The sequence below is a fragment of the Pelobates fuscus genome, chromosome 6 (genome assembly GCF_036172605.1).
Source record: "Pelobates fuscus isolate aPelFus1 chromosome 6, aPelFus1.pri, whole genome shotgun sequence".
Classification (NCBI taxonomy): domain Eukaryota; kingdom Metazoa; phylum Chordata; class Amphibia; order Anura; family Pelobatidae; genus Pelobates; species Pelobates fuscus.
Genome location: NC_086322.1, coordinates 126,729,860 through 126,754,693, shown reverse-complemented (window position 1 = coordinate 126,754,693; position 24,834 = coordinate 126,729,860). Strand labels below are relative to the sequence as shown.

The following is a 24,834-nucleotide window of genomic DNA, read 5'->3' as shown; positions in this document are numbered from 1 at the left end:
GATGGTCATGTCCCCACTGAAGCGTTTTCGGTGGTGGACAGGGGTCATAATGGACACTCTGACCAGTCTGTGGCTAAGCAGCCCCATACACAGCTAAGTGTGATATGTTGTATGTTCTAACACAATTCTATCATGAACAGCATTATGTTTTTAAGCAATTTAAGCTACATTAACTCTTTTGTGTGATTGCTTAAATGAGCCTTGAGTATCAATGGCACCGTACTTTCTTGCACCATTTTTTGTGTTAGGTAGGTACTAACCACTGCATACTGGGAACATCTCAAATTGCCATCTTGAAGATAGTAAAAAGCAATCACTATTTGGCCATTCTACAAGTCACTCAAATCTTTTGCTTGCCAGCTTTTCCTGCTTCCAACACATGAAATTCAAGAACTGACTGTTCACTTGCTGACTAATATATACCACTACTTGACAGGTGCCATTGTAATTCTATAAGCAATGTTATTCATTTCACCTGTCAGTGGTTTTTATATTGTGGCTGATCAGTATAATGCATAAAACCATTTGATTCATTTGCACACACTGAACACTCACAAACACAATTTTTAATTAGGAGATTTGCATATAAATTATAATTAACGTAGATATTTTGTAAATATTTTCACTTTTAACACTTACCAAAGCACACACTAAACAATCCTATAGATCAATCATGTCAAACTTGCGACCCGTGGGTCACATGTGGCTCACAATGAATATATTTGCGGCCTTCCTGCCCTGGGGCCGCTTTGTGCTGTGGCTGTGAACAGCCGCAAGACTCCTGTCTGATTCTTGCCTTCCCTCCCATGGCCACAAGAGCAGGCCAGCCACATCCCATTCCCTCCTGCTTGCAGTTACAGAGGAGCGTCTGGCCTACTTGACTCCTGTTTGCAGTGCCAGAGGAGCGTCTGGTATGAAACTGGAGGATGACTAATCTTAAGGTAGGAGAAGAGGGGCTTGGCGGATCTTCCTGTGTAGTGTGTTAAATTGGGGAGGGAGGGCAGTGTATTCATTTTAAGGAGGGAGGGGCAATGTATTAATTTGGGGGAAGAAGGGGGCCAGTGTATAAAATTGTGGAAGTGAGTGGGGCTGTGTATTAGATTGGTGATATAGAGGGCAGTGTGTTAATTTGGGGGAGGCTGGCAGTGTATAAGTAGTAAAAGGGGGGCAGTGTATTACATTAGAGTGGTGGGAGTGGGGGCAGTGTATTAAATTAGAGTGGAGGGAGGAGGGGCAGTGTATTAGATTAAGGGGCAGTGTAAATGATTAGGTGGAGGGGGCAGTGTATTACATTAGAGTGGTGGGAGTGGGGGCAGAGTATTAAATTAGAGTGGAGGGAGGAGGGGCAGTGTATTAGATTAAGGGGCAGTGTAAACGATTAGGTGGAGGGGGCAGTGTATTACATTAGAGTGGTGGGAGTGGGGGCAGTGTATTAAATTAGAGTGGAGGGAGGAGGGGCAGTGTATTAGATTAAGGGGCAGTGTAAACGATTAGGTGGAGGGGCAGTGTATTACATTAGAGTGGTGGGAGTGGGGGCAGTGTATTAAATTAGAGTGGAGGGAGGAGGGGCAGTGTATTAGATTAAGGGGCAGTGTAAACGATTAGGTGGAGGGGGCAGTGTATTAGATTGGATTTGGGGAAATATTTTGGATTTGAGGGCAGTGTATTAGAATGGGGGGAGGGAGTAGTGTATTAGAATGGGTCTGAATGGAGGCGCTGAATGCTCCCTATATATCCTAATTGGCTGTGCAGCTTTTTGCCACACAGGCACAATAGCCTCCCAATGCTTTCCTGTGGGAAAGCATTGGATTGGCTGAGATCATCAAACTTGAGTTGAAGAACACACTTATAGGACTTCAATATTAACAAGATAACATTATTTGTTTTGTTTTTTTGTACTGCTGTGCAACAGCATACATTCACCTCTTCAGTCCCATCATCAAACTTTTCTTAAAATGTCAAGTTAGTTAGACTGAAACATTAGTTATATGCCAGTGCACATCTCCTTAAAATAATTTCACTATTTTGTTTACTTTGAAGCCCTACAAGCATGAGGACATCCAGTGTCAGGTAGACAACTTTTTTTTTATATTGTATTTTTCTAAATAAACCTACGTTTCTATGAAAACTGAAGTCTTTGTTATTTTGTGGCCCATATAAACTTAAACCTTGTTTATTTGGCCCGTGTTAGCCTTTGAATTTGACATGCTTGCAATAGATACACATTGCACCATCTATACACACACTCTACATTCCCTATACACCCTCTGGATCCATTATGCACACACGAGTCCCTGTAGACACACGTGAGATCAGTTTTCTAAGTATCCTATCCAAAATAAAATAACCTGTTCCATTAACACCTGCAGGGACATATAGACCTACCAAGAAGCAGGACCATATAGACCAAATATATAATGTATTCCTTGCTAGTATAAGACCTTTAGGTAGCAGACTATTGGGTTTGCAAAATGTTTAATTTGGCCTTAAAGGGTGACAAAACGACCCTGTGGTTTAATGTGGAGAGCTTGCACTCGGGCTGGAAACCTAAAATGATTGGCTGTGTAACAAAAGTACCCCAGATAGTAAATAATGAATTTTGAATTACTTAGTTGTGACATCAAAATCTAACCCCTGCAGGCTCTTATAACTAAGCAGTTAGAAAGTTATACATTCAGATTATTACTGATTCATAAAAACTTGTGAAGGACACAAGAGGATTAGTGACAGCTAGAAAATGTCATCAGCATCTTTGACTTCTTCATGATGAAGGAGAAAAACATGAATAGATGTACGTGCTCTAATAATAGCTACGGTGCATGGATGAAAGCAAATAATTCAGCTTTGGAAATGTTCACAGCCAACATTTAGTGGTCTGAATAGCTAACAGACAATAACTTGAAATTGTAACAGCCTGCCTATGTGCACATATATCTTCTTATTCAATAATAAAAACCATTGAATAGGTACCACTTATACACACACTGCACATACAAACTCCCGACACCATGACCACTTCAAATCACTGAATCATAGACTAACAAATGACAGACCAGACAACATTATTTAGACAACTTTTCATTATTTTTTTTAATTAGGAAATTTGCATCAAAATTATAATTAACGTAGCTTTTTTATCAATATTTTCGCGTATAACACTTACCAACATGGTAAAAACAAAAACACATATTGACATGATCTTACAGCCTCCATCATTTATCATTACTGTTGCACAGTGTGATTGCTAGATAGACATAACATATGAAGACAGCATTTGAGTGTTAGTAATCCATTATATAAAAAACATAGTTAGATAAGTTATTAAATGTAACAATTGTACTTTGTCACTTGTTATAGTAAATCCATGCAGAAATATATTTTTTTCATTTTAACGGAAAAATGTAATGAATGTGGCAAAAAAACGACTAAAACATGGCACATTAAAATCCATATTTTAAGCTACTGAGAATACACCTCAAACTTAAATAGCAGGTAATTACCATAAATGGCCAGCAGAAAATGATAATGACCTTGATTTAATAAGCTTTGCAAATGATTAAATACTGTCAGAAAACCGTTCAAAATTATTTCTGGTGAACCTGATAAAGTGTTGTAAAACATAAAATGCGTGGATTACCAAGATCTGCCCTGCGGGAGGAAGCTTTTCACTCTATGGCCAATGTCATTTCTATTTAATAAATATTTCTTGAAGGAACAGGCAGTGAACAGAATCTTTGTGATCATTATTTCAAACTACACTGGGGAGAGGAAGAATGTCATTATTATACTATTTGAAAGGAGGTATCTGCTCCGTTCATTCACCCGTTCTTGTTTTTTGGTTTTGTCTTTTTTCATTTGAAGGTATGTGATCATGCATTCATTTTTACTGCACTGGACTAATTGAAAGTCACTGCTGCTTGAAAAGGAAGGTATTTAATAGGGAACATTTATAAAATTGTAACCATAAGCCGTATATTAACCTTTGAACCTGTTCAAACTTCAAGTGCTTTTCTAATATAGGATAAATTCAAGCTGAAGAATTACTGCCTCTTTAGTAAAGTTGGAACATAATTCCTTTTCTCCTTTACCTAATTACAAACGTATTAAGAACATTAAGCAAATAAAAATTGTGTTTACCATGTAATGTATAGAAATATGTGCAAAGATGTACCAATATGCATTGTAAACATTGCTAATGTAACATCATAATAACGAAAAAAAAATTCTTTATGAAGTATATTCAAAATATAAAGCAGTCAATTCATGTACAGTCGACATAGTACATGTTCATATGCACCTGCAAAACTTGCATCAAGTATTTTGCTTCCTAATAACTCGTTCTAAAGTGTATATGTTGACTTATTTATTGTACCAAAGAGTGAGTAAACATATTGTGTTTAGAACACTGTGAATGGTGAAAATTACAAATAAATAAGTAACGTACATCTGGCTTCTTCATAGTCGCAGAAGCCAGAAGCTGATCCATGCGTTCTCAGCAGATGAATGACCCCCAGCATAGAGAAATATGCACAAAATTTACATTAACCAGTCTGGACTCTTGTTCCAGATTGGCTAATATGTCCCAATTATGTCACCAGAGGTAGAATTACAGCTCAAGAAACAAAGCAGTTAAACTCTGTATGTGTAACAAAATGCTGTCCACATAGACCATTTCCATTTCCAACACACTGAAGTGGTCATGGTCATAGGAGTAACCCTTTAATTAGAGTCCCTGACACAAACGTAGTGAAGCCGATTAAAAATGTGGAAACCTCCCATCAACAGAGTGAGAGTTTTGCCATTTTGGTGTTGAGCAGGAGTTAATGGACATATTCACCAATTTCTCTGTCCTAAGGAAACTATTTCCCATCCACAGTTGTAAAAACTACCATTCAAGCCAACAACTGGGTGAAATTTGTCAAATTCCCAAGTTTGTTTAGTGACCTTTATTTAAACTGTAGCTTGTGCTGTTATATATGCAGTAGCACCGTTGTCAGTAAAAGTGTGTGTCAACTACATTGAAATTAATTCTCAGCTGTTTTAAGTGTATAATAAATAAAGAACAGCACATTTCATTCAACATATGAGGTCCGTAGTTACCTTCATGAGTTATAATTGTTGAAAAGCACAATACATACAAAAAAGGTTATACATGACAAACTGCTACTATCCCCACTTCAGACAAGTTCATTTTTTATACAAAAAGTAGAGTTACAAATATAAACTTATATTGTTTACATATTTTGGTCTTATTGTCAAGAAAGTAGAAAATATTTGTTTTCTAAATTATCTTTATGTCTCTCAATGACTCACTATAGAAACCTTAAAAATGTAAACTTTTCTAGATTATGCTCATTTCTTTTAACTTAAAGAACAGACTGCATAATTTAGCTGATATGTTGACAAGGGGTTTAAAATTAGACCTTTTGAGTTCTGGTTGATGTCTGCATCAATCCATATGTAGAAATGTCCTTACCAAACTATATAATTAGGCATAATGATTCAACCTCTCTATGATTTTCTTCTCTGTTTTCCCTGTGGGACTACTGACCAAGTACAGTAAATAGCATCATTGGTGACATTCTCTAGTGATGGCATTAAAGAAGAAATTAAAAAGAGAAATGATCAGGAGTAGATCATTTTACCTAAGAAATAATATCTTAGTATCTCAAAGTAGATTCTGAAAAAAAACTTTAAAATAACAAACGAAAAAAAGTGTAATTGAGATTTCTCAGTTTCAGATTATGCCTACAAATGGATTTCCATATAAGGTGACATTATGTACAAATATCACTTAAATACATTTTAAATTTTAAATCACTCATACAATAACTTTCAACATGTGTAATATTTTATCTCAAGATTCAGAATGCATGGTTACATATTATGTGCAAACAAAAATTCTGATAATCACAAACTAAGAGTAACTGAAGCTGTAGGCAACAGGGTGCTCCCACCCTACTTGCACAAATTACCTAAAGGAAATCTAAACCTGTTTATGGTTGTAAACAGGTGTGAGCAGGGCCTTTTATGTATCTCATTTCTGATTACATTAATTTGCAACAAAAACATTGGACAAAAGCTTAGAGAAACTCAGTAGCTTGCTATTCGGTAAATCCCCTCAAAATAGTTTTTGCTCACTTGTGTCAATTATTTGCTGTTTTTATATTCCCATTGTAAAGCTGTAGAAGATGTTGGTGCTATATAAACAATAATTTATACGTGATTATGAGAGATTTTAATAAACCTTTGGTATTTTGCAAAAGAAGAAAATACTTAATATATTTATTTTCATATTTTGATATAAATAAATAATCAACTAAACTTCTAGTTATCAAAATTAGATATTGTCAATCATTTATCGGTTTATTCGACATTATGCTGTGCAGGATATCTTTTTGTATATAGTTTGGGTTATTGTGCTGTGGCAAATACCAGTGAAAATAACTAATGTGAATTTAAGCCACTATTTTTTTTACTAATTACTTGACAAGTACAAAAGATCGGAATATGAACCAGTGATGGGTAAGCTAACCTTGCCATTCTCTGTCTGTATGTGTCATAATGATTGGATAGCCTAATACATAATTAGATATGAACTTTTGAAACATCTGCAATTTCAACGTTAGTCATAATTGTTCTAGCTGAAGGAGGTTGAGTCTACATAATCTTGGTCACTTTTCAACAAATTGTCCACTCCCTAACTTAGTCAAGCATTCCATGTAAATCACTTTTGCTACATTTAGCAAAAAACAAAGACAGTCTTAACACACTGATATAAGTGGCAAAGCCAGCATAGTGCAGTTTTTTGTTACTGCTTTAGTAACAACAAAATGTCTTCGTCAGTTCTATTTTGTGCAATTTCAAGTAAACACCAACGTTTTCCATTGCTCGTGTCCTGAGACGATTGTCACAATTTAGTCATTCATAGGTATGACTTTTATTCCATGGGCATTTATGTAAGTCAACAAGATTTTGGCTCTTCTTTCAATAACATCAATGAGCTTTTCAATCCCTTGACGTCCTCTTTGACTTTCCCAGAAGACTGTGTCAAGAAAGAAGGATTGAAGTAGCTTTTCTCGTAATCGATGGCTTTTAAGTATGGAAACTGCAGACTCAGGGAACCTGAAAGACAGCCATTAATAATAGGTTATAGTTATTATAAGTCAAGTACAGTTACAATTGGAAGCATTTTTAAGATAATAATTCCTTAAGTCATTTGGACATACTGTCACGTGACAAACAAATTGTCACTAAGAAACATTATTGCATAATACCACTTCCTCTATTTAAACACCAAGCCCAGCTAAACCCATTCTTGTACTGGAGAAATCCTATTATTGTCTGAGACAACCCCTAGTGTATCTTCCTGCACCTCTCCCCGCAATAACCACACACTGAGAGTGTGATCAGCACTGGTCTCCACCATGAGACCTTTCTCTGATCACTGTGTATGTATATTATTTGACCTGGGAGATGATCAATCATAGCAGGGGCAGCCAGTCGTGAATTTGACTCAGCAGCAAACAGGGAGATAGTGTTTATTTCTGTTATTTCATTGCCACACGCTACAGAACTAATTTAAGGTTAGGGTAAACTTTCGCTTGGGAAAAAATAGTCTTAGGATTAAGGAAAACACAGGGTTAGGGAAGACATAGGGCTACGGAAGACTATTGATTAGAAGAATGTTAGAAGAGAGTTGGAGTTGGGAGAGATTTAGGAAAGGCTTAAGGTTAGGAGAGGGTCAGATAAGAGAAAAATTAGGAGACAATGGGGTAAGAAAAGTTGAAATAAAGGTTGGGGAGGCTTTGGGTTACACGTAGGAAAATGTAGGGTAGGGTTTAGAGTATACCTTAAATTTGCGTTTATGGGGATATTTTGAATTTGAAGGCTTCTTAAATGCATCAAAATAAGACTTGAAGCAACCTTACTCATTTCATGGATTTCCTGATGAAGTACCTGAATTCATGAAATGTGTAAGGAAGCTTTAAATGTAAATCACAGATCAATTTAGTACAAGTACGTTAATCTAATTGTTTATCTATACATTAAGAGCTGTACTTTTTCTTTAAAAAAAAACAAAAAAAAACTAGCATCAATACTTCTATACTTTCCTTTTCTGAATTATTATATATGGTGACTTATAGGTCTCTTGACATTATTGTCAGTTGACTGGAAATATAGATCTCACTCAAACTATTTGCACATAAGAGAAATATGTCTGAATGTGTCCTTCCCCTAACCTCTGACACTGTCAGTGAATATATATGTTTCTCATATAAAACATGTTCTCAGAGATCATGTTTTAGAATTCTGCACTGCATGCATGATGACATCATGATGGTCCTCATCTCTGCCTGGGTTACATTCTCAAGAAGTACCTTCCACGATTTTATTGGTGGTAGCTAAAATAGCTGCCACCTGTGACAATATCACCTATTAAATCACAGGCAACACTGAAACATGCATGCCCCAATGCTGCCCTTACAGTAAAGTCCTGCTCGTATAGTATCACTCCACACCCCTAAAGCATTTAGTTAACAGTGCCATTTCTTTGTCACATATCAAAGTGCAGATTTCAAGAGAAATGTGTACTTATTAAAGTTTCTATACATTACCTTCCCTGGTGCAAATCGTAATGCTTCTTTAAGAGAAGCATTCTATTTTTAGGAGATCATCAGTAATGATGATCTCCCGATAGACAGAGTGGAGCTATAGTGAAGGATTGTCTCACTGCTGAATGATAAACAAATATGACAAAGTGATGGGATCTGAATGCATTCTGAAAGCTGAATACATATTTATATCTAAAAAAATGTTTTAATATTTTAAATAAATTCAAAAGCCTTTTTACAAAAACTGGAAGTGTTTTACTTTTCTTTTAATTATGTATTTATATTTTTTTAGTCCTTACTCTCTTATTCCATCAAGCAATTTAAAATCCAGATTATCTTCACTTCTGTCAAAAAAGCCTTTGTTACTAATAAACACAAGATGCCTTGGATCATCCCTCCTCTGCATGATGTGTGTTAGGTCAATATTCCCTGGATCATCACATTTCAAGTTCAGGCCTTGTAGAACACATACATCCTCTTTCCTGGGCCTGAAGCCACAGCAGTTTCTGTCGAGTCGAGTGTACACCTGCATAGAAATTACACAAAACAAATGGTTACCGAATGTGATTAAGAAACAAACATGACCATGTTTATTGCTAAGAAAGGTTTTATTCAGAGAAGGTGAACATTGAGAATTATTTGTCTATCACTAAAAGGATGGATAATTTACATTTATAGGGTTACTCACTAAAGTGAGAATTCAAGGTGAATTCAACGTAAATTTCACATTTTAGGGCAAATTAGCCAAATTTGAAAAATTATTTAAGAATCTGGCCTTAAATTTGAAATTTACCTTCAATTCTCACTTTAGTAAATATCCCTGTTAGACTCTTGACTTCTGATTAACCATGCTATACCTTACTGTTGTATTAAGGATCTGACCAGGTTCTGAAAATGTTATTCAACAATAGATTTGGAAGATTCAGAGTCATTACATAGGCTTTTCCACTTGATAAACATTTTATTATCTTCAATTCATTTTTCACATTTTGCCTAACACAAAATTCTATAAAATCTATATTAACTAGAACTGTAAAGTCTGTGTTCAGTTGATTTTGTACTGTGACTGACAAAGATTTGTTTATCTTGGAGATCATAAAACTATGATGTTACTTCTAAATATAGGTTTTAAGCTAGACAGAAAACATTACTGTTTGAACAACGATTTTTCCTAAATGATGAAGCAGTCTGTGCAACCACAAAATATTTTCTCACTCACCCTCTGAGCTAACTTTATCCACATGAAACAAACTGCCTTATTCACCATGTGCAAACAATAAGTCCATCCTAGAACATATTGCTATAAGCTAGCTCTGGCACTGGAATAACATTAGGTGATGCAGATCAGACATGTAACCCAAATCCTAAGGGAACCAAAGGTTTTATACATCCTCTGTGACTTCATCAGATGGTGAGTAAGTATGAGAAAGCAAGAAATAGTAATTGTGATATACATGGTCTCTGTTTCTAATTTTTTTATAGTTAAACTCTGTCATGCCTTACATGGAATGAAAGAGTCCAATACCCGATTTACAAGAGAAAGCAAGCAGTATAGTTACTTCCAGGCTCCATTCAATAAGAAATTGAAGGTGGCATTGTATAACATTATATAGTGTTGTATCCTGAACTTTCAGACTCGGCAAGACTGTATTAGGAAGGAAACAAGGAACAGACCCAACAGTGACACATATCCTCTGCTTCCGCTTCCGTTCACTAGACCACATAAAAAGACTGTGTTGCAGGGACAGGTCTGCAAGTTTTTTTGGGAACAGAGACACGCACACGCACTCCCTAAAGTCTTTTAGCATACTAACATAGAAATATAAACTGAAAAGAATTCAAAGCCTGTTAAAACTTTGTCTACAACCTTGACCTTGACTCAACCCTGTGCAATCTGGCTTTCATCAGCCAAAACCCTACTGAAAGAGCACTAATCAAAATAAAAAAAAAAAAAAACATATCTGAATGCCATTTATCTCAATTTAACTCCTGGATCTTTCTGCTGTCTTTGGCAGTGTATCATCTCTATATTTTGAAAAAAAATAAAAAATCTTTCGGTTGGCATGTGTTTTACTCAAGACCTGACTGGCCAATTGCCAAATCTGATAAAAGCCTGGTGTACTGTGCAAAAGATCTCCCCAACCAGGACCTCTATCTGTATTCTGTACCAATATGCAGCTACATGCATGTTATATGGCATGTAATGTTAGTGAAACATCTGTATTTGTCTGTAAACCTCTTATATTATACACAATGGTGGCATCTGCTGGATGTCTAAGAAAACAAAACAGATAAAATAATAAAATCCAATTTAATCCAGTGTAATACCATTCTTCATTTTAACTGCTCAAATTAAAAATTCAAATTTATTCCCCTTCAGATTATGTGGATCCTTTCATATACACTCTCTCATCCCTGTTTTATATCATTTTCCTTATCTGAAGGAGGTCAGGATAAACCCCAGTGTTTAGATACTTTATGCACGTAATGCACCTGATTAACAAGGATGTAGGTGCACTTTATCTATGTGTGCTAGGGGTAACATGATGTACATCACTCACAGCATGAACATGGAAAAAGGGTGGAGACTGGGCTAATGTCTTTGCAGTTTTGGTACTGAAATCAATGCAAATATTATTTTCCTCATTTTAAATTAGCAGAATGGTGCACGTGGAGGAATACTGCATCCTGGGAGTGGGTGGTAAAAACTATAAATTCATAAGTAAGGATTTTTCTGCATTCAATATACCAGTAGCTTTACTGTTATATAACCCAGTTTGAATTAATTTAGTTGTAATTCTAGGGATCCCCTGGACTGTAAGGAAGGGGAGGCATGACTGCTGCCACACAGTAAGGGGTGTGGACTGATGGGATACAATTGTGGCAATATGGGGGACAGTATAAGTATGTATGCTAGGGGAGGGTACTCACCATTCCTGAAAGAAGGCTGGAACAGGTTTTTCCCTATTGTTTCCCTTCTTTCCATATACTACACAAAAAAAAAAAAAAAAAAAAAAGGAAAATTTCAGATTTTATTATTGCCTTACCTGATTTTTGATTTTAAGATGGCTGCAGTGTCTAAGGATGCCCTGATTGGGATGCTGCAGGCTTACCGTTCGTCTCATGGAGCTGGCTCTCTGGCTGAAGTAATGGCCGGTTTACCCCAGGAGGTGAGAGGAGAGGACCTGCTGGATGCTGAGAGCCCATCGCTGGCGAGTGGTAGGAGGCCTAGGCGGTCTAGGCCTCCTACTCGTCTTTCTCCAAGCCCAGTGAGACGAGGTGGCGGTGAGGTGGCTGTTCCGGTCGGGAGAAGCACCAGGATCGTTGATGGCGTGGTGAGCGGTGGATCCCGGGCTGCCAGGAGGCGGCCGCGGGCTGCAATGATGTCGGTGAGTCGGGCCCAACATGGCGGAGCGCGGGAAGAGCGCTCGAGGAGTCCTCCTTCTCTTCCGGCCGCACCGGAAATGACGCGCTCACTCAGGATGGCGGGAAAGAGCGTGGTCGCGCCGGCAGTGACGGGCGGCGCGCGCGTGATGACGTCACGCGCGCAAGTGCAGCGAAACCCGGAAGTGGGGCAGAGGAACCCGGAAGTGGGGCAAAGTCGGCGCAGAGAGGCTCGGGAGAGCCAGGAAAGAGCCTCAATAGGTGAAGGAAGGCACCGGAGAGGCAATATGGCGGGGGGTCGGCCCCTGGCTGCTGAAGGACGTGGAGGAAGCAGCAGAATGGTCACTACCAGCAACCCATCTGGTAGTGGACCCAGCAACTGGCGGACCGGCCGGAGTACTGCTGACCCACAGGATTCGGAGTCTGGATCCCACGAATCAGATGACCAGGACCAGCAAGGAGATGGTGGCGACTGCCCTGGAGAGCGGGCTCACGTGGCAGCTCCTGTCAGCGGTGAGTTGGCCTGCGCTAGCGCTTGGGGTAGCCTAGTTGGGGGGTCACATCAGGAGCAAGGGGACTTGTTGCGCCTGCTTAGAGAGGTAGTAGATAGGTTGCCTCCCGCTGCGCACAGTGAGACCCATAGGGAGGTGGTACCTAGGTTACCACCCGCTGCGCACAGTGAGACACATAGGGGCCTGGGGGTGCAGGCCCCAGCAACGCCGGCATGGGGAGGGGTGTTCCGCCCTCCGCTACCTGGCTGTGAATTGTCTCCGTTGGGCATGCATGTCCCAGTAGAGACATGTGATAAAATTTTAAAAGGAGAGTTTGTAGATTTTCTCTCACTGGTCCCTCCGGAGAAGGATTCTGTAGATAGGCCACGTCGTGGCGATCCCCAGGACACGGAGAAGAGCAAACAACTCCCACGGACATTTGGGAATTGGTTGCAAGGTTTTGCCGTGTTCGCTACTATCCTGACCAAGAGTTTTCCAGACCGGGCACCTGCCTTGTTCGGCTACCTAGACCTTATTTGGGGTGCATATAAGGTTTATGGTGGTCAGAGCTGGTACCGGTATGACCAGCAGTTCCGCCAAAAGATGGCGGCGTGTCCAGGGTTAGATTTTAGTACCCAGGATGGTAGCCTATGGCTGCTGATCATGACTCCCAGTCGTCCTTCCCCCTTTTCAGGAGCAGCCGGGGCTCCTTCAGGGGCACCGGCTGGTCCAAAGAAAGGAGTGTGCTGGCTCTTTAACGAGAGCCACTGCAGGTGGTACTCCTCCTGCCGTTTTAGGCATGAGTGCTCGCATTGTGGAGGGGCTCACCCCGCTATGCGGTGCTTTAAGAAGGCGAGGCAGCCTGTGCCTAAGGCGGGGGGGCGGGACGACGGGTCAAAGGGGGAAGACCCCAGTGAGCGTGGCAAGGATGTTGCCGTGGCTCGAGCTTTACCCTAGACGCCACGACGCAGTGGTGCTGGGGGAAGGGTTTTCCGTGGGTTTTTGGATCCCTTTTGTTTTTTCCCCAGAGCCACGTTGGGCTGACAATCTCCGGTCAGTCAAGGGCAGGGAGCCCCTGTTGGGCGCAAAGTTGGCTAAGGAGACAGCGATGGGTCGCATGGCTGGGCCATTCGATTTTTCCCCTTTTTCTAACTTACGGGTCTCCCCTTTGGGACTTGTCCCAAAAAAGGAGGCTGGCACTTTTCGGATGATTCATCACTTGTCCTACCCGGCTGGGAGTTCAGTGAATGATGACATTGACAGAGAGTTCAGCAGGGTCCGGTATGCCTCCTTTGATCGGGCGCTGTCGCTGGTTAGAAAAGCGGGAGTAGGGGCACTCATGGCAAAATCTGATATTGAATCGGCATTCCGGTTATTGCCGGTTCACCCGGAATGTTTTCACCTTCTGGGTTGTCAGTTTCAAGGGTCATATTTTTATGACATGTGCCTTCCCATGGGTTGTGCCATTTCCTGTTCCTATTTCGAAATGTTTGCTTCATTTTTGGAATGGGTAGTTGTTCAGTTCTCAGGTATTGCGTCAGTTACGCATTATCTCGATGATTTTTTGTTTGTGGGTCCTCGGGAGGGGGTAGTTATTGTCGGCGTTCCGGGCAGTGGCGCACAGGTTTGGTGTGCCGGTGGCGGAGCAGAAGACAGAGGGGCCGCTTACCAAATTGTCGTTTCTGGGTATCGAAATCGATTCAATTCGTATGATTTTTCGCCTTCCCGACGAAAAATTAGTGGTTCTGTTGAGGATGGTAGATCTGGTAAAAGGGGCTAGGAAGGTCCAGCTCAGAACGTTACAGGTGTTGCTGGGTCATCTAGCGTTCGCTTGTCGCGTTCTACCTATGGGTCGTGCTTTCTGTCGACGCCTGTCGTTGGCGACGGTTGGTATCAGGGAGCCACATCATTACATCAGAGTCACGGCCAAGCTGCGGGCTGACTTACAGGTATGGAGTTCCTTCCTAAGCAAATATAATGGGCGGTCGTGCTGGTTGCATGAAGCGGTGTCGAATTCAGAGCTGAATCTCTTCACTGATGCGTCTGGGTCAGTCGGTTTTGGGGCCTTTTTTAGGGGCAAGTGGTGTGCTGCGGCGTGGCCTCCAGAATGGCATGAGTTACCTGTTATGCGTAACCTTACCTTCCTGGAGCTTTTTCCCATAGTAGTGGCCCTGGCATTGTGGGGTGAGAATCTGCGGGATCAGGTGGTGGTTTTTCACACGGACAATATGAGTGTTGTCCATGTGATTAACCGATCGTCTTCTGCGTCTCCTCCTGTTCTGGCTCTCTTGCGGCATCTGGTGTTGCTTAGTTTGCAATTTAATGTGTGGATGCAGGCCCGGCATGTACCGGGGGAGCTGAACGTGGTAGCTGACTCTCTTTCTCGGTTTCAGTGGGACCGGTTTCGGGAGTCGGCTCCAGAGGCGGATCGCGTGGGTCTTCGCTGCCCTTCCTACTTATGGGACCTAATTTCGGAGGTTTGATGTCCTTGGTGTCGGACTCCTTGTCAGCTCCTACTTGGAAGGCATACAGGTCGGTATGGGTGGGTTGGTTGGCTTTGGTGGATGGGTCAGTGAGGCTGTCCTCTGAGGCGGCCCGGGTGGAGATCACTTTAAGGTACCTGGACGCGTTGCTCGCTGCTGGTAGGTCTTGTTCGGCGGCAGACAAGGCGTTGTCTGCCCTGTCTTTCCTGTTCCGGTTTCTGGGATGGAGGGACATCACCAGAGATTTTTGCTTACAGAGGGTTATGCGAGGTTGGAGGAGTCGGAGAGGTCCGGACCGACGTCGGCCGATCTCCTTCGATTTGCTGGGCCAATTGTTGACGGCTCTTCAGGCCGTCTGTGTATCACCAGGTGAGTGTCTGCTGTTTCAGGTGGCATTCTCCTTTTGCTTCTTTGGCGCGCTTAGAGTGGGGGAGCTGGTGGCCCCTTCCCGGCAGGCAACCCCCCCTTTACTGCTGTCGGATGTCCGCTGGTCTGACATGTTTGTGGACTTGCATATCCGTAGGTCTAAGACGGATCAGTCGGCAAGAGGCATGTGGTTGCGTGTGGGGAGTACGGGCGGGATGTTGTGCCCGGTGTGGCTGTTTGGCCAGTATCTGGCCATTCGTCCGTCGTCTGGGGCCTTGCTAGTTCATGCGGATGGGTCTCCATTGACGCGTTTTCAGTTTGCGTCAATGCTGGTTAAGGCGTTGCAGCATTGTGGTCTGGATCCAACCGGTTTCTCTCCTCATTCTTTTCGGATTGGTGCAGCCACTCAGGCTAGTGTGTTAGGATATTCGGGGTCTCAGGTGCAGCGATTGGGTAGATGGTCGTCGCGTAGGTATCAGCTGTACGTGCGGCCTCATTTACTGTAACTTGTCTTTGTTTTAGGGTGTTCTTCCCGGTATGTGTGGATTGTAGGACACTCTTTCATCTATTGGGCTGCTCGCCGGGCAGAGTCTCGTTCATATGGCCGAAATTTGGGGATTCCAGACGAGTTAGCAAGGGTTCGTTGGAGGGGTATCCGGGGTCTGTCATGGTGCCAAATCTACCCGGAGTGCGTTTCTCTCAGCAGGTTTGTGTCTGGGTCTGTGGTAATTGTAATCCATGCAGGGGGGAATGACCTAGGGAGGGTAAGGACGGTGGATTTAATACACGATGTACGGCGGGACTTGGCTCGGTGCATGCAATTATTTGAAGAATGTTGTTTGGTGTGGTCAGAGATTGTCCCCCGTCCGTGCTGGCAAGCCTTGCCGCATGCAAAAGGGTTGGAAAAGGCCAGGCGAAAATTTAATGTTGCAATTTCCAGGTTTGTTCGCTGCCTTGGCGGTGTGTCGGTTCGACACACGGAGTTGGAAGGGGACAATCGGAGTCTAATGAGGGCTGATGGGGTTCACCTGAATCCGATTGGGCTGGATATACTTAATGTGGGTATCCAAGGTGGGATTGAAACGGCGCTGTCTGCGGGGGGCGCGATGCCGACAAATGGAGATCAGGGTCGGCACCGCGGTGGCGGAGGTCCTGGCCAGCGCAAGTAATGCAAGACAAGGCTTTGGGGAGTCGCAGCTGCCAGGGCTGATGGCAGAAGGCAGACTGTACGGACTCTTGGAATTATCCGGTATATCTGTCTGTTGGGTAGTCACCCCAACAGCCGACAGGTGGTGATAAAGCTGGCTGAGTTGATATGTTGGTATAATAAAGCTGTGGCCGTTGCCCTTATCCAATACTCAGGTGTCTTGTCGTTATTGGGGGGGCAACGGGTATGTAAGTGGTCTGCAGTCAAGGGATCCCCTGGACTGTAAGGAAGGGGAGGCATGACTGCTGCCACACAGTAAGGGGTGTGGACTGATGGGATACAATTGTGGCAATATGGGGGACAGTATAAGTATGTATGCTAGGGGAGGGTACTCACCATTCCTGAAAGAAGGCTGGAACAGGTTTTTCCCTTCCCTCCCTCCCTCCCTGTAGGATGATTATGTATGTGGTTCTGTGTTTTGCGGTGTTTGTTGTTTCTCTTTTCTTTTTGTCACAGCTATGGCGGAGGTCCTGGCCAGCGCAAGTAATGCAAGACAAGGCTTTGGGGAGTCGCAGCTGCCAGGGCTGATGGCAGAAGGCAGACTGTACGGACTCTTGGAATTATCCGGTATATCTGTCTGTTGGGTAGTCACCCCAACAGCCGACAGGTGGTGATAAAGCTGGCTGAGTTGATATGTTGGTATAATAAAGCTGTGGCCGTTGCCCTTATCCAATACTCAGGTGTCTTGTCGTTATTGGGGGGGCAACGGGTATGTAAGTGGTCTGCAGTCATGTGCTCTGACTCCAACTACTCCTGGGCGGTAGCAATGACCATAGTACACATCAGCCCCAATACATGCAATAAAAATCAAAGAAAAAAGTTACTTGTGCACTATTCCAAATCCCTATGCAGATTTAAATACATGATGTTTTTTAGTTCCACTCCAACATGGGAGTGGAACTAAAAAACATAATTTATTTAAGTATGCATATGAAATTGGAATAGTGCGCAAGTAAATAAATTGAAATGTATAATTTTTATATGAAATAATAATGGGTTTTTTTTTGCAAAATATTTAATATTTTGCATAAACTTTTAAAATTATATTTTTTAAAAATATCAAAAATGATCTATATAAAAAAAATCAATATATAAAAATTATCTAAATATTTAGCCATTTTAAAATTGTATTCAAAAATATGAAATCATTCGAAAAGCGTCTCCAAATATATTAAATTGAGGCCTTAAGCTCCAAACGCTTCGATTTTGAATTCCCAGTAAAGGGTCATAATAATTATTAACAGGGTGTTTGAAACTAATTTTCAACTAAAAATGACCAGCTAAAAACACTAGTCTGAAAGGGGTATTCTTACTAACCTGTAGAAATGGAATTTGTGGGTATGTCTTTAAATGTGCTGACATGTATTTGGCCATAATTTAGTTTAAATTATTTACTAGTTAATAAATCACTAATAGTTACATAGCTATGTAAAATTATTGTTTGGTTGTGACAGAAATGATAAATTACAACAAAAATCAATTCTTCGAAACGATTTGTTTCAGCCAGAGTCTAGAACATAGGCATTTTCAGCTCACAGTGAATGTAACTATAAGTTGAGGAATGCTGCATGTTTACAAATCTCAAACATTTATATTTAACTTTAACGATCAAGAGCTATTTAAACAAGTGTACACACATCAATTAAGGCTAAGCAAAGGCTCTGTATCTTAAAAAAACATTTCCTTCATTGGGTGGTGAGATCCCATGTGTCGTGACAACCGGGATAAAGTTCCTCCAAAGTGAAGGAGGTGAAGACATCCATATTGCAATGTTTCAGCATGCTCTTCCCTCTCTAGTCCATCCTCTGGAATCCTCAGTTCTATGTCACAGGAGGAAGGTAAATGTTTTGAAAGTCTGATTTAAAGGGACAACCCACTGTTCGAATACAAAATAAATACAAATCACTGTTTAGTAGGTATACCCAGAATGACAGCATGCATGCTTTTACTTGTGCAGTTTTTCATTGGGTTTATACTTAAAAACCTCTTGAAAAAAAACTGTATTTCTCTTGTCTGCAGCTTTTGCAAGCCCACACCTTCTAACCCCACCCAGACTTTCTGTGCCATTAAAATCACAGACTTCCCAATGCAGCTCAATGAGAAGCCTTTGAAGGCAGATGATCTGTGCAATTGCTGCCTCTTGAGTTTAGCTCAGCTGAGCTAATCAAACCAGGAAGCAACATTAAAAAGTAAAAAAGAGGACACACATTTTACAAAGCTAAAGTGCTTTAGGGGTCTGGAGTGTCCTTTTAAGTAAGACAATTCTTGTCAGAATTTTTTGCCATCCTATTTTTATGATCAGTTATATGGCTCATATGTATGCCTTTTTAAATCCTATATCAGGATAGCTTTTTTCTATCAAGAGAATACAAAGTCTCTGAGCAGTTATGTCTCAAATGCAGTCTGTTTGTTTTTAAATGATTTACTACGCTTAAAAGGACAGTATAGTAACTGTGAAGAAAAAAAAGATTAATTATTGGTATAACTAGTTTTTTTTTTTTAAGTGACTTGATGATGATCCAAATTGGAAAAAACGGTAACATCTAGAAAATTCATTATTGTCTTATTTATCTCACCCATGAATCTACAATTCAAAGTGTAATTATATGGAGTTGCAACAAATTCATGGAAAAAGTCAAAATACTTCTCCCATCTACAAAAGATGTCATCTACATACTATCTAAACTGGGAAAAAAATGTAACATCTAGAAAATGAATTCTTGTCTCACTTATCTCACTTGTGAATCTAAAGTTTAACTCATTATGATTTAGAATAGCAATGAACTGATTGAAAAGGTCAACAGAATCCACCCATGTAAGAAATATATCATCGTTTTATTGGGTCCAGCATAGTGAGTATCATAGGCGTGTGCAGCACATTGATTTTAGTGTGCACCTGGGACTTTAAACCCCTAGTCATTGTTGAAATTCATATAAGGTAAGTATTTATAAAAAGAACAGTTAAATCCCCATAACCATCTCATCGAAATGGAGTAGGTATGGTGCCAGGATAAGTAATAAAACCATGTAAGAATTATCTGACAATCTACCTAGGTGCCATATGGCACCCGCCACTGCTTTCTCTGGTGAATGAAACTCCTGTAAGCTAGGTCCTGCTGTTCAAAAGTGTCTCATTGGCTGAGAGTGACAGATGAGTGCTCTTAGCTAATGAGTGTGATCATGCATGTCCAGTTCTAGATTAGTAGCAGGAGTTTACAAAAGCAGGGAAGGTGGCGGTGGGCATCCAGTGAATTCCTAAATGGTTTGACTTTTTACTCTGATACGGTGCTGTTGGTGCACTACTGGCACAATCAGCACTACAGCATGCTGTAGTGGTTATAGTGTTTGGAGTGTTCCTTTGAAAGGTTGTGTGCGGGGTGGCAGCATGTGTGTTGTGTCTGAGGTGAATTTGTGTGTTGTGTAAATTTAGGGTGGCTGTTAATGCTGTAGCCATGTGCAAAATATGTGTGTGATCGTTTATGGCTGGTTGTGTGTGGAGGTGTTTGCGTGGGGTTGATTCTGTGTGTTGTTTTGATGTATGGTGGCTGTAAGAGTTGTGGCTGTGAGCAATGTGTATTGCTATGTGTGCATAACAATGAGCAATGTGTGACTGTCTGTGAGTTGCTATGATTGTTATTATTATTATTATTATTATTGCCATTTATATAGCGCCAACAGATTCCGCAGCGCTTTACAATATTATGAGAGGGAGGATTCAACTATAAATAGGACAATTACAAGAAAACTTACAGGAATGATAGGTTGAAAAGGACCCTGTTCAAATGAGCTTACAGTCTATAGGAGGTGGGGTATAAAACACATTAGGACAGGAAACAGTAATCAAATAAGGTGGGAGTGAAGTAAAGCTGGAGGAGAGAGTAGAGTGTTGCCCTTTAGGAGAAAGCAAGTGACAGGTATGTGAGGTAAAGGTTACTCTGGGAGGCCATAAGCTTTCCTAAAGAGATGGGTTTTAAGGCACTTCTTAAAAGATGCAAGACTAGGGGAGAGTCTGATGGCGGTAGGCAGGCTATTCCATAGAAAGGGAGACACCCGCGAGAAGTCCTGCAAGTTTGAGTTGGCTGTACGGGTGCGAGCAACGGACAGGAGAAGGGCAGACCGGAGAGACCGAGAAGGGGCATACCAATGGATCTGTGGAGAGATATAAGAGGGGCTATAATTGTTCAGTGCTTTATAGGTATGGGTTAGCACTTTGAATTGACTTCTACAGGATACAGGAAGCCAATATAAGGACTGACAGAGGGGTGAGGTGTGAGAGGACCGACTACAGAGGAAAATCAGTCTGGAAACAGCATTCATTACAGACTGTAGCGGGGCAATCCGGCTTTTGGAAAGACAAACAGGAGAGGGTTACAATAATTAATGGGGGAAATTACTAGAGCATGGACAAGCTCCTTGGTAGCATCTTGCGTAAGAAAGGGGCGGATGCTGGCTATGTTTTTAAGATGGAATCTACAGGCTTTGGCAACATACTGGATGTGAGGCTCAAAGGTGAGGCAAGAATCAAGTATGACGCCAATAGAGCTCGCTTGCAAGGATGGACTTATGTGGTTACCAATAACTTGGAGGGAGAGAAAAAGAGGAGGATCAGTATAAGGAGGAGAAAGACAAGGAGCTCAGTTTTAGAGAGATTGAGTTGCAGAAAGTGGGAGGACATCCAGTTGGAGATGGAGGAAAGGCAAGCAGTGACACGTTGCAGGGCGGCAAGGGAGAGGTCTGGGTGTCATCAGCGTACAGGTGGTAGTGGAATCCAAATGAGGTAATAAGTTTCCCAAGAGAGGCAGTATAAAGAGAAAATAGAAGGGGACCAAGGACAGAGCCTTGGGGGACTCCAACCGAGACAGGACGAGGGGAGGAGGTATCATTAGAAAAGGAGAAACTGAATGAGCGTTGGGAGAGATAAGAGGAAAACTATGAAAGGACAGAGTCACAGAGACCAAGTGATTGAAGAGTTTGAAGAAGGAGAGCATGATCAACAGTGTCAAAGGCAGCAGAGAGATCAAGAAGAATTAGTATGGAGTAGTGGCCTTTGAATTTAGCTGTGATTAGGTTGTTAGTAACTTTGATAAGAGCAGTCTTAGAATGGAGAGGGCGGAAACCAGATTGAAGAGGGTCAAGGAGAGAGTTGGAATTGAGGAAGTGAGACATATGTGTAAAGACAAGTCTTTCCAGAAGCTTCGAGGAAAAAGGATGCAGGGATATGGGGCGATAGTCAGAGGGGGAGGATTGGTCAAGTGATGTTTTTTTCAGAATAGGTACTACAGTGGCATGTTTAAGGTCAGCAGGGACAATGCCAGAAGAGAGAGCAGTTGAAGATGTGTGTTAAGCAAAGCATAAGACAAGGGGAGAGAATGTATGTCCCTGCGAAATCTCGGCACCTGTATAAGCCGAATAATGTCGATGTAACGCCTGATTTGTCAATCCAAAAATAAAGAATTAAAAAAAAAAAAAGACAAGGGGAGAGAGATCTGATAAGGTGAGATGGAACAGGATCGAGCTGGCAAGTGGTGGGACGACATGAAAGGTGTTATGTGTTACTCTGTGGGAATCTGTGAATGATAGGTGTGATTGTTTGTGGGTGGCTGATGTATGTCGCTACGTGTAAGTAATTGTAAATGTGAAGTGTGTGTAGCTGTGAGTGATGTGCGTTGCCAATTCCCAGGTGGCTCAGTGGGGTTAGTGTTTGCTCCCTTGTGATCCAGTCTGAGGAACTTATGGTTTGCACCTCCAGCATGTGCAGATCACTGTTAATGCTTCTTATGAGGTACAGACCACAAGCTCCCTCAAAGGAACCAGACAAGGAGGTCTTGTGATCTTCCTTCCAGTTTTTTTGTAGCAGCTCAACCACCTTGTGAGAGTCAGTACTCGAGGTGCATTAGGATGTGGCAGCATCAGGCCTTCCATGATGGAAGTGGAAGCGTCCACCATCTTGTGTCTGTGCTGATATACCAGAGCTGGCAGGAAAATATGCTTGAAGGTGAGTAACTGTAGAAGGAACTGTCAATTGGGGGCCGTGATAACCCCTAGTGTGGGTGGAAACAGGAATGCAGAGAAATGTTGCAGTGGTCAATGCCGCATGAATTAAGGAGAGGGGCTGCCTCTCCCACCCGGCTAAGCACCAGGCCTCTCGGGTACTCCAGGGAAATCTGGTGGCAGGCACTGTTACCTGAAGCACCTTGTCTGGTACAGACACTGAGCAAGATTGATTCAGTGCCGACTGTGAGTGTTAGGAGTGGGAAAACTCAAGGAATAGTAGTTCAGGAGAAGGAGATCCAGCAATATGTGTCCTGCACCATTTTATGAAAATATTTTATGATCATTTCATATATTAATGGTTTGCTTTTTACACAAGAATGAATGAAATACATTTCATATATATTTCATATATATAATTCATATTATTCCTGATTAGCATATCTGATGATGGTTTGACCTCTGATAAAATAGATACCTAATTCTCAATATGTTTTTTTCTCCAACAACATTTTTCTTTGTTGTTGCTGTGGTCTGAGAGACAAAAAAGCAGACACCTATTAATATGTCAAGATAAAAGAGAGTGTATGCTGAACTATGACACACAGTAAAGTATTTCTAAAGACTAGTACTATATTTGGGTCTATATAATCCTTCCATGACTTAATATAACATTCCAGACATATCAGGGACACAAAGCACACTATTTTTATCCCTTGAATTCTTTCTCCACAAACATAATATGCAGGAAAAGAATATAACATTTGGACATCACAAGATACCCGTGATATCCAGAAATGCTTTGATCAATAAACATAGCTAAAGATCTATGCGTGAATTCAAACTACAAACATTATATTTACTGATACATAGTAGAGTGCTGGCATATCTACTGTTTATTCTGAGGCAGTTCATAATGTTATATACATGTTTTATTCTTCCTATTGCATGGAGAATATTGCTGAAAAGTGTTAGATTTAGTTTAGATGAGGAGACATTTTCCAGTTAATTTGCATAAACAAGATGGCACTGCCTATGCATGTTGTTAAATGCATCTACAATGCAACTATAGAGAAATAGTGGTGCCTAGACACAATTTCAGCTTGTTTTGGTTTATACAAAAATAAATTTTAAATTGGTTTAAACGCATTGTTCAAGTGTTATGAATAGTCTCAAATGTAAAGTATTTTGTTTATTTGAGACACTCCAACCATCTTAATTCATAAACACTATACCTTACTGTAGTGTTTATAATGCAAAAATGTTGTCCTGGCAGCCTTATCTTTTAAATATTTACAGTTTTACTTTTAGTATATGGGCCATATACGACACCTCTTCCTATTGAAATCAAATGGGGAGGCATCACTTCTCATTTAATTATTCAGGTACTTGTATGGTGTGATAATATGCAGTTCATACCATACAAGTCATCTGAGCTGGGGGACAAGCTATGTTGTGAGCATTGAACACAGAGCACTGTTCCCTGCCTGGCTCTAAGCTAATTCTTCTGAGCAGTTACAAGCACAGCTGCATTTTTGTAACTGCACCCAGTCTTGCAAACAGCTTACAATTGATGAGGGATGTATGAGTCAACTTGTTACAAGGGAACTTTTAACACCTTGTAAAAGTTGTTGCTAGGACTGCTGCTACATAACAGTGATCATTGAGGCATAATAGATTTACCTGACCATGTCATACAGTTCATTCCCAAGTTTACAAATAGGCACAGTAGTAACATTCATAGAAGGATTAAGATCAGATGGATTAAGAGCCCATTGGCCCTGGTGCTGACAATTATGATGGACCTAATTCTAGACAGAAAACTCGCTGGTGCACTTCTCTCCTAACCTTCTTACTACCAGACAGAAGCTCCTGTTATACAGTCTGGGTCAGAGAAAAAGCTGTATGTAGTGAGTGTAGAAGGAAAATGCCACAGTGTTAGAGAGACTAAAGCAGCAAGAGCATTTGCATAGTGCGCAAAGTCAGCTTTACCTTAACTAATTTAATTGTCAGCCAGTCCACACCAGTTTTGTTCCCCTACATCCCTCTTTGTCAGCCAGTCCACACCAGTTTTGTTCCCCTACATCCCTCTTTAAAAAAGAAAAATCTAAAAAATCAATGGGACTATTTCATAGCCATGGGCCTTAGTCAGGTTACCAGTTTGGGTCTCTCCCTTCACATAGAGATGGTTAATGAAGCCAACAAATTCATGGATCCGGGGCTCCTGTCTAACCCTTTGGTCCAAAGCAGCTGCCTAGTGTCGCCTTATGGTTAATCCTGCTCTGGTAACATGGCAA

General features: G+C 41.2%; 1 protein-coding gene across 1 annotated transcript in view; it reads right to left on the bottom strand.

Annotated features, from left to right (window-relative positions):
• Positions 1 to 6,305: 6,305 nt before the first annotated feature.
• Positions 6,306 to 24,834, bottom strand: part of GASK1B (golgi associated kinase 1B) — a 34,019-nt gene continuing 15,490 nt past the window's right edge. Inside the window, exons 3-4 of the mRNA XM_063458234.1 lie at positions 8,915 to 9,141; positions 6,306 to 7,125 (exon numbers count right to left, since the gene is read on the bottom strand). Coding sequence (XP_063314304.1) covers positions 6,918 to 7,125; positions 8,915 to 9,141 — 435 coding nt within the window. The 3' untranslated portion in view covers positions 6,306 to 6,917. The remainder of the gene's footprint in view (positions 7,126 to 8,914; positions 9,142 to 24,834) is intronic.